A 9,958-nucleotide genomic window follows, 5' to 3' on the forward strand; every position below is an offset into this window, starting at 1 on the left:
TTAAGCCAGGGGCCTGTGTGTGGCCCAGCCCAAGGGGTCTTTGCTGCCAGGCTTTGCCCTGCTGCTGCCTGCACCAAGACTGCTGGCAGTCACATCCCTGAGCCAAGCGTGGCTGTTGAGGACCAGCTCCCCACTGAGCTCCTCCCCGAAGGGCTGGTTCTCCAGCAGCTGCAGGTGTTTTGTGCATGAAGACCCAGCTGATGCATGCCTCGAGCCCTGTTGTTCCGGCTCTGGCACCTCAGCATGTTCAGGCAGAGCTGTCCCTGACCGCAACGCGCTGCTGGATCTGGCCACCACCTCTTCCCCAGGGCGGGCAAGGAGGGAGCTGCAGCCACAGCAAAAGTGCTGGTGGGGTGTGCGGAGCCTGGATGGGGCTGAGGGGTGTCAAGAAAAGGAGTCAGCGCCTGGTTTGGGGGGTTGCAAGGGAGAAAACTGGTTGCAGTACTCCTCTGCAGTATGCTTGGCAGGGACGTACAACCACCCAGGAGCCAGCCCACCCTTGCCTCCGCTTCAAGGGGAGCCTGGCATGACTGGCACCTGCAGCTGGGAGCTTGGGAGTGAAGCTGTGCCTGCAGCCACCCCATGCTCCCCCCAGGCTGGGCACTTCCTTCCCTGGGAGTCCTGAGGCAGCTGCGGCCGTCCCCCTCGCCCCATACCCTGCCCATACACGAACACATGGACACATGGACCACAGGCTCTGGTAGCTCTCATGAGTGCTCTTAATTAAGGGGAGGGGGCTCTCAGGCAGCAATGTCCCCAGCCCCCTGCTTGGCCCCAGAGCCACTTGCAGCTCTCAGCCACCACAGTCCCATCTCCATGGCCCCCTCAGGCCGTCTTCTTCACAACGTGGATGAAGTAGCAAGGGACGTGGGCCTGCCCTGGCGTGTAGGGTTGGAAGTCACCCAGGACGCTGTGCTGGCACTTCCCCTGGAAGGCGCCTTTCAGCAGGGCTGTGAAGGCCTCCAGCCGGTGCGGGTAGTACGAGAGCCGAAACTTGCTGCAAGGAGGCAACGATGGTGAGGCAGGGGGACAGCAGGGCACGGTGCCAGCCACCCCCCTGTGCCAGGAGCCACCTCTGTGGCCCCTCTCACCTCAGCTCCGGGGCTGCCCCCGCCTCAGTGGGGGGGACCTGCACCGTGTAGTCCAGGGTCACCATGTGCGCCTTGTTGTTTACCAGCAGCACCGAGGTGGTGATGTCCTTGGTGAGGTCACTCTGGGGACCGCAGGAGGATGTCTGCGTCCTGCAGGGACGCAGTGCCCCCCAGCCTGGGCACAGTCCTACTCCCTGCCCCGCCTGGCCCCCCTGGGGCCACGGGGCTGGGGTTGGGGCAGAGGGAAGTGGGATGGGGCAGGGTCTGCCAGCCACCCACCTTGTAGTAGATGTTCTTGCCAGGCGGCGCGCAGCCTGTGGCCAGGATGTGATCATAGTTGCGGTGGTCAATGACTAGGACACCCCCAGGCCGCACCATGCTGGCGATGTTCCTCAGGGCCAGCTTGTGGTCACTCTGGTCCCCTGGGGAGGAAACCGTGGCATCCCCAGGCACTGGCTGTACCCCATGGCACAGCCCATGGGGCCCCATCTTGCCCATACACACGCAGAGCTGCGCCCCCCCATGCCCCTCCCCATCCCCCCAGTCTCAGCTTGGAGAACCCACAGCCCCACCCGTGGTATGAGCTCAGGCACGTTCTCAGCCTCACTGGGGCAGAGCATGCCACGTGGGGAACCCACCACCCCGCTTGTGGCACAAGTCTTGGGTGTGTCTCCAGCCTTGCCAGAGATGTGACATCATAGATGCACACAGCTCCACCACCACCATGGGACCCAATGGCCCCACTCCTGCCACGAACTGGGGCATGTTCTCAGCCTCCCTGGAGACACGCCATGACACAGCAACTCCATCATGTGTAATCCACTGCCCCACTTATGACATGAGTTAGGGCACGTTCTCAGCCTGCTGGGAGACACTGTGCACATGTGCATAGATACTCTCCCCCCCAACTCACCTTTGAGGTCAGGCAGGTGTGCGAAGGAGTTGCCCAGGCAGATGACTGCGTCAAACCCGTCTCCTGGCTTCTCCAGGTCCTTCTCCAGTGTGAGCCAGTTGGCCTCCTCAATGACTGCAGCACAGGGGAGCGGATGAGGGCAGGGACACCCCACCTACCCAACAGCCTCCCCTGCATGCAAGACCCCACCCCATCATCACTCAGCCTTTCCTTGGTCCCTGCAGGTGCTGGATCCAGCCTGGGGCCAGCAGGCAGGCAAGGGCCATGGCCTGGGCTTGCTGAACAGCTGGTGCCGGCAGGTCCCTGCCCACCCCTGCAGCAAGGCCGCCTGGCCTTGCTGCACCCACGTGAGGGGCCTGAGCACCATGAGGAGCTGGGGACAGTACACGAGGGGCCTGGTGCCCCACGGGAGGGCCGTGGGAGCTGTGGGAGGGGCTCAGGGCAGAGGCCCCCAGCGCCAGGGTGGGGTGTTGGTGTCCGCACGCCCCTCACGGCCCCCGCGGCCCCCGCACCCCATCGGTCGAAGGGCTCCTCCTTCCGCCGCTCCCAGCGCTCCTTCAGCGCATACTTGAGCATCTTGTCACTGGCGTCGACGCTGGTCACCTGGAAGCCCTCCTCGAGCAGCATGATGGAGTCCACCCTGGGGACATGGCTGTCAGCGGGGCCGGGGGCAGCTAAGGGGGCCCCGGGTGCTTGGGGGGCTGAGCGGGGGATGGCCGGGGGCAGCGGGGCCCAGGGTAGCCCCGGGGGGGGTGGGGTGGGGGGAACCTGGGAGGCGGGCGGGCGCGGGACGCGGTGCCTCACCCGGTGCCACAGGCCACGTCGAGGACGGAGCGGCAGCGGTGCTGGCGGAGCAGCGCCAGGAGCCAGCTGCGGTACTCGGCCGTGCGGCCCCGCGTGTCCCCGATGTACAGCTGCCACACGCGGGCCGCCCGCCCGTCCGCGTACTGGTCCGGCAGCCCCTCCGCCGCCACCCCCAGCGACCGCATCCGGTACACGCTGTCCACCATCCCGCCGACACGGCCCCGGCCCCGGCCCCAGCCCCGGCCCCGGCCCCGGCCCCGCTCCGGCTCCACTGCACCGCGCCCCCCTCCGCCGCCACTGCCTCCCCGCCTCCAACCCCGCCCCCGCCCCGCCCCCACGGCCCGCCAATCCCCACCGCCGCCAGCCGCCCCGCCCCGCCAATCCCCGCCGCCACCGCCCCCTACGGACCTGCCAGTCCCCGCCACCACCCCCTCCCCACGCCCTCCCGCCGCCACGCCCCCGACCTTTGGCTCGGCGGCGGGGCGAAGGCGGAAGGGGGCGGTGCAGGGACGAGGGGCCGGGACCGGGAAGGGGCGGGGCGCGGGCTCAGGGTCTGTTCGCCCGCCGGCGCCGCCCGGGACGCAGGGCCCCCCATCAGCCTCCCCGGTGGGGCCGGGCCGGGCGGCAGCAGCGGAGCCCTTCCCGCAGCAGGAGCTGCGCCTGCCCCGGCACCGCGGGTGAAGCAGGGCCGGCAGCGGCAGCGGTTCTGGGGAAAACGTCTTTATTTACAGTCCTGGCAGGGTGCGGGCAGCGCGGGCAGGACGAGGAGCCGGCGCCGGGGCAGCACCCGCGGCCTCCCGCAGCTGGAGCCCCAGCAGGGAGGCAGCAGGGCTGGGTCGGCGGCTCCGTGCCACCCCCCTGCTCGCAGGATCGCACCCAAGCTGGCAAGTCTGGGCCGGGAGCTCTGGCCTCCCTGGGGTTGCTCACACCGTGACCCAAGTCCCTTTTCCTTTGGTACCCACAGGACACGGCAGGGCGAGACCCCGGAGCGGGTGGCCGCGGGGGCTGGGGCTGCGTGCCTACAGCTCATCGGCTGGGCTGTGGGTGAGCGGAGCCTCCTCCTGGACCCCGCTCTCCTCCAGGGCCTCCCCTGCGGCCGGGAGGCTGGCAGCTCCCTCGCTCTCATCCTTCCGGCCCTTCTTCTTCTTCCCGCTCTTTTTCTTGCTCTGCTTCTCCCCCACGCTTGCCAAGTCACCTTTCTTGCCCGTCCACTTCTCTGCCAGGCAGCCTAGGGAGGAGAGGGGCAGAGGGGGCCCTCAGGAAGAAGCAGGGCTCCCCATGCCCTGGCAAGACTCCCCTGCCCTCCCTAGCATGCCTGCGCTGCCCCTGGCAGCAGCCAGGACTTACTTGCGTCCTTCCCTTTTAGCACGTGGTCGGCGCAGAGAAACTGGGAGAGATCCTCTGTCTGGTGGTGCCTGTACCAGTCCTCGATCACATCTTCGTACTCCTCCACCAGCACGTCGCACTAGCACAGAGAGGAGAGCCTAGCTCCAGCCACGCGCCGCCGGGGCAGGACCAAGACCAGGGCAGCAGGTCCTGCCAACACCCCCGTTCCTGGCAGTGCACCCCCAGACCCTCTCTCCCCCTGTGCTCCAGCCCACAAGACCATGGTGGTCACCGAGGGCCAATCCCACCGGGCTGGGTACCTGCTTTTTGAGGTCAGCCACCTCAGCGGAGGTCTCGTTCCACAGCTCGTAGGGGATGTCCATCACCACCTTGACGCCCTTGTGCACCAGGTTGTGCAGGGTCTCAAACGTCTCCGACATGCCCTGGGGGATCAGTGCCGCCCGGTGAAGTGGCACTCCTCCTGCTGGGCTCCCGCTCTCCCCTCCCAGCACTGGCTGCATGACCCTGCCTAGGGATGCAGGTACGTGCAAGCCAGCCAAAATCAGGGTCCTTGGGGCATCAGCGTTACCAGGAGGGAGTTCAAGTGGCAGCGAGTCCCCTGTTGCAAACCCGCTCGCAAAAACAACAGGAAGACATGGGCCAGGCAAAACAGCCCCCGGCTCCCTCCGTGCAGGGGAGGGCAGGGGCCTGCCCACCCCAGCAAGGACAGCACCCCACACCTGACTTGGGGGGCAGCACGGCCTCGCATGCTAGGTGCTGGCAGGGGATCCAGGGGATGGGAAGAACGGATCCCGGTTCGGCGCCCTGGCAGCGCAGGGGTGGGCGAGGGATGCTTGGGAGCAGGGGACTGGAGGACAGCCCTCACCTTTGCGAATCTGTTACTGCCGCTCCTCTCCTTGTGCAGGTTGTAATCCAACAGCCGCTTGCAGATGTTCTCTGTCACCTCGATTAACCGGATGTCCCTGCACGGAGAGGAGGGAGGGCTCGGGCTCAGCACTGCCCCCCAAGAACAGCCAGGGCAGAGGGAGAGCCTCAGCCCAGCTGGTGCAATGGGGGAGCGCTCTGTGGCTCCCAGGCTCCCCCAAGCAGAAGGAGCACCCCCCAGCTGCCTTGCCCTGCCCACCCACCCCACCCGCCCTGGCGCAGTTCAGTTTTCTCAGAGGAGCTGTGCGCCGCGCAGTCTGCCCGCAGGCTCCCGAAGCCCCCAGCTCTGCAGACTGCAGGCAGCGACGGCAGCAGGAGACCACCCATCCCACTCTCACTTACGACTGCGTGTACTTGACGGCAGAGCCCTTCCCGTCCAGGAAGCCGTACTTGGTGTCAATCACCTCCTTGGTCTTGCCGGTCTCCTCAAAAGCGGATTTCAGCTCCACCGCCACATACTTGCACACTGCAGGAAGGAAAGCACAGGTGGGTTAGGGGGCTTCGCCACTCTGATGGGCAGCACAACACAGCACCTGGGGACGGGACAGCAGCAGAAACAAGCGCTAGGAGTTGGGCACACTAGAGCCGCTGTGAGCAGAAAACGAACGCCTCGGCCATTCAATGAAATAACCGGGAATGTCTCAACTGATTCCACTGGAGATCCCTTGAAGCAGGAACACCCAAATCAATGCTTCGGCGTAAGCACATCTACGCAGCCAGCTGCTGCAGCACAACTGGGAAGGCAGACAGCGCCAGTTCTGCCTGCAGGTTTCCCAACAGCGCCACTTCGCAGCCACTGAAGCCTCTGCCTCCACACCACCAGCCGCCCCCTTCCTCCTGGAAGAGGACAGGGTGTTTTCACAACGCAAGCTCCAGCATGGGTCACAGCTCCTCCTCACAACACCAGCACATCCCACCCGGTAACAGTTCCCTCAGCGCCTTGGGGACACAGGGGCTGTGCTGGGGACCGAGTGGCCGGCAGAGCTCAGCAGGCTGGGTAGCAGGACAAGATGCTGGCTACGGACTGTGTCACCACACGAGGGGCTGTCAGCTCCAGCAACACCGCATGGGGCACTGCCTGCAGCAGACACCACAGCACCAACAGCTCTATAACACAGCGCATGTTTTCTTTTATAAAACTAAAAAAAAAAAAAGGAAACAAAAGCTTTATTTCTTCTGTAACAAAGAGTCCGACAGAGCTATAGAAACAGAGAGCAGGAGAAGAGAAATATCTCAGGGGTTTACAAGTGGAAATGTGGAAGGATGGAAGCCAGACACGGTGTGGCCCTTCCTCCCCCGAAGCCGGAGTCCCAGGAGGCTGGAGATAGCTTTGTCCTGTGCTGCAGGCTCCTATTTGCCAGGAGCCACTTCTTCTTCAAGCCCCGCTTTGGGAGAAGGGCCAAGCCCCAGCAGGAACGGTCTGACAGCGATGAGCCACTGCATCTTCTCCCAGGCAACGACGTGAGCAGAGAGATGTGCCACAGGCAGGAAGAGCGCGAGATGGCTTCTCCAGGGCTGCCGTGCACGTGCCGAGAAGCCCTGTGCGCACCTCCTGCACTCCCCTTTCTCTGCTGGCACCAGGGGCTGGAGGTGACTGCAGCCATTTCTCAGGTGGGATGAGTGCTCCTTCCTGCAGCCCCTCTGGACTTGCACCTTGAGGATGTCCCTCTCCACACCACACCTGCTGCAGCGTCCCCACACATGCCAGGAGCGCTCACTGCTGGGTCCAGTGATCCAGATGCTGCCCGTGGCTATCACTGCATGCTGACACAGGTTCCAAGCCTGGGCAGGAAGAGGAGCAGCGTGTGGTCAGTGCTCGCTATGATGCTTCTCTGAGGTTATGCAGGTGCCACAGCACAGCTCAGACATCAGTGTCTCCAGAGCTGCTTCTCCAGCAGGGAAACCTTTGCAAAGAGCTCCGGAGTTTCATTTCTTCCTTTTCTCTTTGCTGTCAAGCTCCACATGTCCCTGCACAGCAAAGACAGAGGAAACCACGGCAGACAGCAAAGGTCCATCATGACCTGCCCTGGATTGCCTGTGAAGCCTTTGACTGCTTGTGAATCAAGGGGCTGCTCAGGGAGGAAGCATCACTGAGACCGAACTGTGAGCAGCAGAGACAACCAGCCCCAGCTATGAGCAGCCAGGCAATTAGTGCCTACTGGAAACAGCAGTGACTGCCAGGGTACCCCAAAAGCTCTCATCGAGGGAAGGATGGAAGACAGCTGCCAGCAGGGACATGCCGCGGGAGGCTCCGCTCTGCTCCGCTGCGGGGGCACTGGTGGATACTTCCTTCCACCCAGGCACACAGCAGCAGCGGCCCCTGCAACGCGCCCCTGCGCTCACCCCTCTCCTCCACCTGCGGGGCTGTGGGGCCAGGCAGGAGGCGAGCCTCGGGGCAGCCCGTAGGGGCACAGTCGGGCCTCGGGGCTGTCGCCGCCAGCCTCCGCACCAGTAACCCCCCGGCCCGACCAGCCAGCCGGTGGCGGCCGATCACCGCAGCTTCAGCCGGCGAGCCGGGCCCAGGCGCTCCGGCGGGACCCCTCCGGCCCACCCCCGGCCCCGCTTACCCTCGCACTTGCTGGGCAGCCGCACCCAGTCCGAGTCGTCGCCTCCCGCCAGCGCCGCCGCCAGCAGCAGCAGCAGCGCTGCCGCCGCCATGGCTCCGCTTCCGGGGCCGCGCTTCCGGGAGCGCCCTGCCCGCCCCGCCGGGTAACCATAGCAACCACGCGGCGCCGGCCAATCACAGCGGCGCACGTGGCCCGCCCGGCCAATCCCCGCCCGCCCGCCGCCAGCCAATCCGTGCGATCCGAGGGCCTCCTCGGCCGCCGTAGAATCGCCGCCGGGTCGTTCCGCTGAGCCCCCACGTGGGTGGCGGCGGGCGCGCACGTGGCCCGGTCCGGAGGGCCGGGGCGTCTGTGCGGCCCCCCCCCGCCGGTCCCCACCCCGACTCCCACCTCCCATGCAGCCCTCCGGGGCCCCTCCCTTCTCCTGGAAATCTGGGGCCCTGCCCTAACCCCCCAGGTAATTCGGGGCCCCCTCCCTACCCCTGGGTCCTTTCCTACCCCCCAGGTAATTCCGAGTCCCTGCCACCCACAAAAACGTGACAGCCCCTCTCTCTTCCCCATCCACAAGGGGTTCCCCCCCTGCACCCCCAAACAACACTGGATCTCTCCCTCCCTCCCTCCAGCATTTTGGGGTCTCCACCCTACAGAATATTTCAGGTGCCTTCCACACCCCCGGGCCAAACCAGGGGGACTTACCCCTCGGGGGTGGGCCTCTGCTGGGGCCCTCAGCTCTGGGCGAGGAGGATGGAGGTAAGGAGGGCATCAGAGAGTGCGACCTTCAGCAGCACCACCCGGACAGCCACGAGCAGGGCTGCCAAGGCACGGGCTGGCGGCACTGCAACGGAGGGGACAGGGTGACACCTGCCACAGGCACCCCGCTGCCCCCATGTCCCCTCCAGGGCTGTGGTGGGGCCAGGTCGGGGGGAGTGTCCCCAAGACTTCAGGCCCAACAGGCTCCCCAGGGCCCGTCGTGGGCTTTTGCCACCCTCACACATCCCTCAGACACCTCGTGTCACCCTTGCACTGTCCCTGAGAGCAGGCTGGCTCTGACCCACCTTCCCCATCCTCCCCACTGAGAAGGAGCTTCATCCCCTCTTCCCCAGCTCCATGATGCTGCGGGGACCTGCCCCAACCACCACATGCCGCCAGCTGGGTCCCTGCCAGGAGCCCAGCAGAGTTTCCTCCCCAGCAACTGACATTCCCACCGCGGCAGGGCCCGGAGACTCACCGGCCGTGCTGCCGGGACACGGCTCTGCCGCCTCTTCGTTGCCTGTGGGATGAGACAGCAGCTGGGGAGGCGGCAGCGGCCCGGTGCCAGGTGTGCAGCAGGGCCGGCCGCAAACCCCTTCCTGTGCCTGCCGGTTGGGGCAGCAACGTTGGCCCGCGGGGCCTCGCACCTGCTTCCTGCTGGCCCCAGAGCCCCTGCCGGCCCCCATCCTCGGGGACCACCGGGGCACTGGGCTGGGCAGCAGCAGGCAAGATGGGCAGAGGGGGTGGCGGCGGGGCCATACCCGTGATGCGGACGGGGCTGGAGCTGTGGGCCGGGGAGGTTCTGTTGGGCCCCACGTGGCAGGCGAGATTCCCCTCGGCAGGGGGGTCATCGGGGAGGAGGGAGATGGTGCAGACGGTGCCACCATCCTCCTGGGAGGCCCCGTAGGTGAAGGACTGCAGGGTGCTGCCGTTCCCGCTGGAGATCCAGACGGCGTGGCCGGAGCTGGGGGCCAGGTCGCTCACCACGCAGACCACCAGCCGCCGGCGCTGCCCGGCCACCACCATGCTCAGCGGCGGGGCCAGGGTGGGCAGCGGCCTGGCGGTCCTGCCAGCTGCGGGGAGCGGGGGTCAGGGGCGCTGCATCCCCCACGCGTCCCACCCACCACGGCCGCCAGCTCGGCGACGCTCAGCCTTCGCACCCAGGCTGGATGGCACCCAGCCCTCCCGCCCCCCGGGGCTGTCCCCGGCCTCGTCCGTCCGGGGGTACTCACGGGGCAGGAGCGGGAGCAGAGCGGCGGCCAGCAGCACCCAGGGCACCTCCATAGCAGCCGCAGCGCGCGGGGCTTCCGAGGGCTCAGCCCCCAACCGCCGCCGCCGCCAGCTGCGTCGCCCATCACCTGGCGTCGCGGTGGGGCGGCCCCGGGGGCTGCGGGGACGGGCCTGGCACCAGCGCGGCGGCTCCCGCTTCCCCCCGGCGGCGACACTGCTGTCCCCCGGCTCCCCTGCGATGGCACTGCCCGCCTCCCCCTCCAGCGGCAGTGGTACCGCCCACCCCCCCGCCCCGCTGGTACGGTCCACGCCACTCCGCCCTCCCGGCGGTCCCG

The 9,958-nt window shown here is 66.8% G+C and overlaps 2 protein-coding genes across 3 annotated transcripts; both read right to left on the reverse strand.

Moving 5' to 3' along the window:
• Nucleotides 1–703: 703 nt before the first annotated feature.
• Nucleotides 704–3,014, reverse strand: GNMT (glycine N-methyltransferase). Of its 2 annotated transcripts, none has more exons than XM_050894402.1 (6): nucleotides 2,809–3,014; nucleotides 2,517–2,644; nucleotides 2,005–2,118; nucleotides 1,371–1,513; nucleotides 1,092–1,213; nucleotides 704–997 (listed from the first exon to the last, which is right to left on the reverse strand). In XM_050894402.1, exons 1-6 carry the CDS (start codon nucleotides 3,012–3,014, stop codon nucleotides 826–828), a joined length of 885 nt encoding a protein of 294 aa, XP_050750359.1. In that variant the 3' UTR covers nucleotides 704–825. The 2 variants fall into 2 exon arrangements, with proteins under 2 accessions (XP_050750359.1, XP_050750360.1); XM_050894403.1 differs by having other exon boundaries at nucleotides 1,371–1,470; nucleotides 2,001–2,118.
• A 498-nt stretch (nucleotides 3,015–3,512) lies between these two features.
• CNPY3 (canopy FGF signaling regulator 3) lies at nucleotides 3,513–9,741 on the reverse strand. The gene is made up of 8 exons (XM_050894401.1): nucleotides 9,626–9,741; nucleotides 9,155–9,466; nucleotides 8,872–8,913; nucleotides 5,422–5,545; nucleotides 5,021–5,117; nucleotides 4,455–4,577; nucleotides 4,156–4,273; nucleotides 3,513–4,036 (listed from the first exon to the last, which is right to left on the reverse strand). Exons 1-8 carry the CDS (start codon nucleotides 9,675–9,677, stop codon nucleotides 3,828–3,830), a joined length of 1,077 nt encoding a protein of 358 aa, XP_050750358.1. The 5' UTR covers nucleotides 9,678–9,741; the 3' UTR covers nucleotides 3,513–3,827.
• Between the last annotated feature and the right edge of the window lie 217 nt (nucleotides 9,742–9,958).

The sequence above is a fragment of the Gymnogyps californianus genome, chromosome 3 (genome assembly GCF_018139145.2).
Source record: "Gymnogyps californianus isolate 813 chromosome 3, ASM1813914v2, whole genome shotgun sequence".
Taxonomy (NCBI): Eukaryota; Metazoa; Chordata; class Aves; order Accipitriformes; family Cathartidae; genus Gymnogyps; species Gymnogyps californianus.

Coding starts and splice junctions, on each gene's coding strand:
- GNMT (XM_050894402.1), bottom strand. CDS start 3,014: ATGGTGGACAGCGTGTACCGGATGCGGTCGCTGGGGGTGGCGGCGGAG. Junction 2,119..2,516: donor GGAGCCCTTCGACCGATGGG/GTGCGGGGGCCG, acceptor CCTGTGCTGCAG/TCATTGAGGAGGCCAACTGG. Junction 1,214..1,370: donor GCAAGAACATCTACTACAAG/GTGGGTGGCTGG, acceptor TGCGGTCCCCAG/AGTGACCTCACCAAGGACAT.
- CNPY3 (XM_050894401.1), bottom strand. CDS start 9,677: ATGGAGGTGCCCTGGGTGCTGCTGGCCGCCGCTCTGCTCCCGCTCCTG. Junction 8,914..9,154: donor CAGCCCCGTCCGCATCACGG/GTATGGCCCCGC, acceptor CTCATCCCACAG/GCAACGAAGAGGCGGCAGAG. Junction 4,037..4,155: donor GCTAAAAGGGAAGGACGCAA/GTAAGTCCTGGC, acceptor TCTCCTCCCTAG/GCTGCCTGGCAGAGAAGTGG.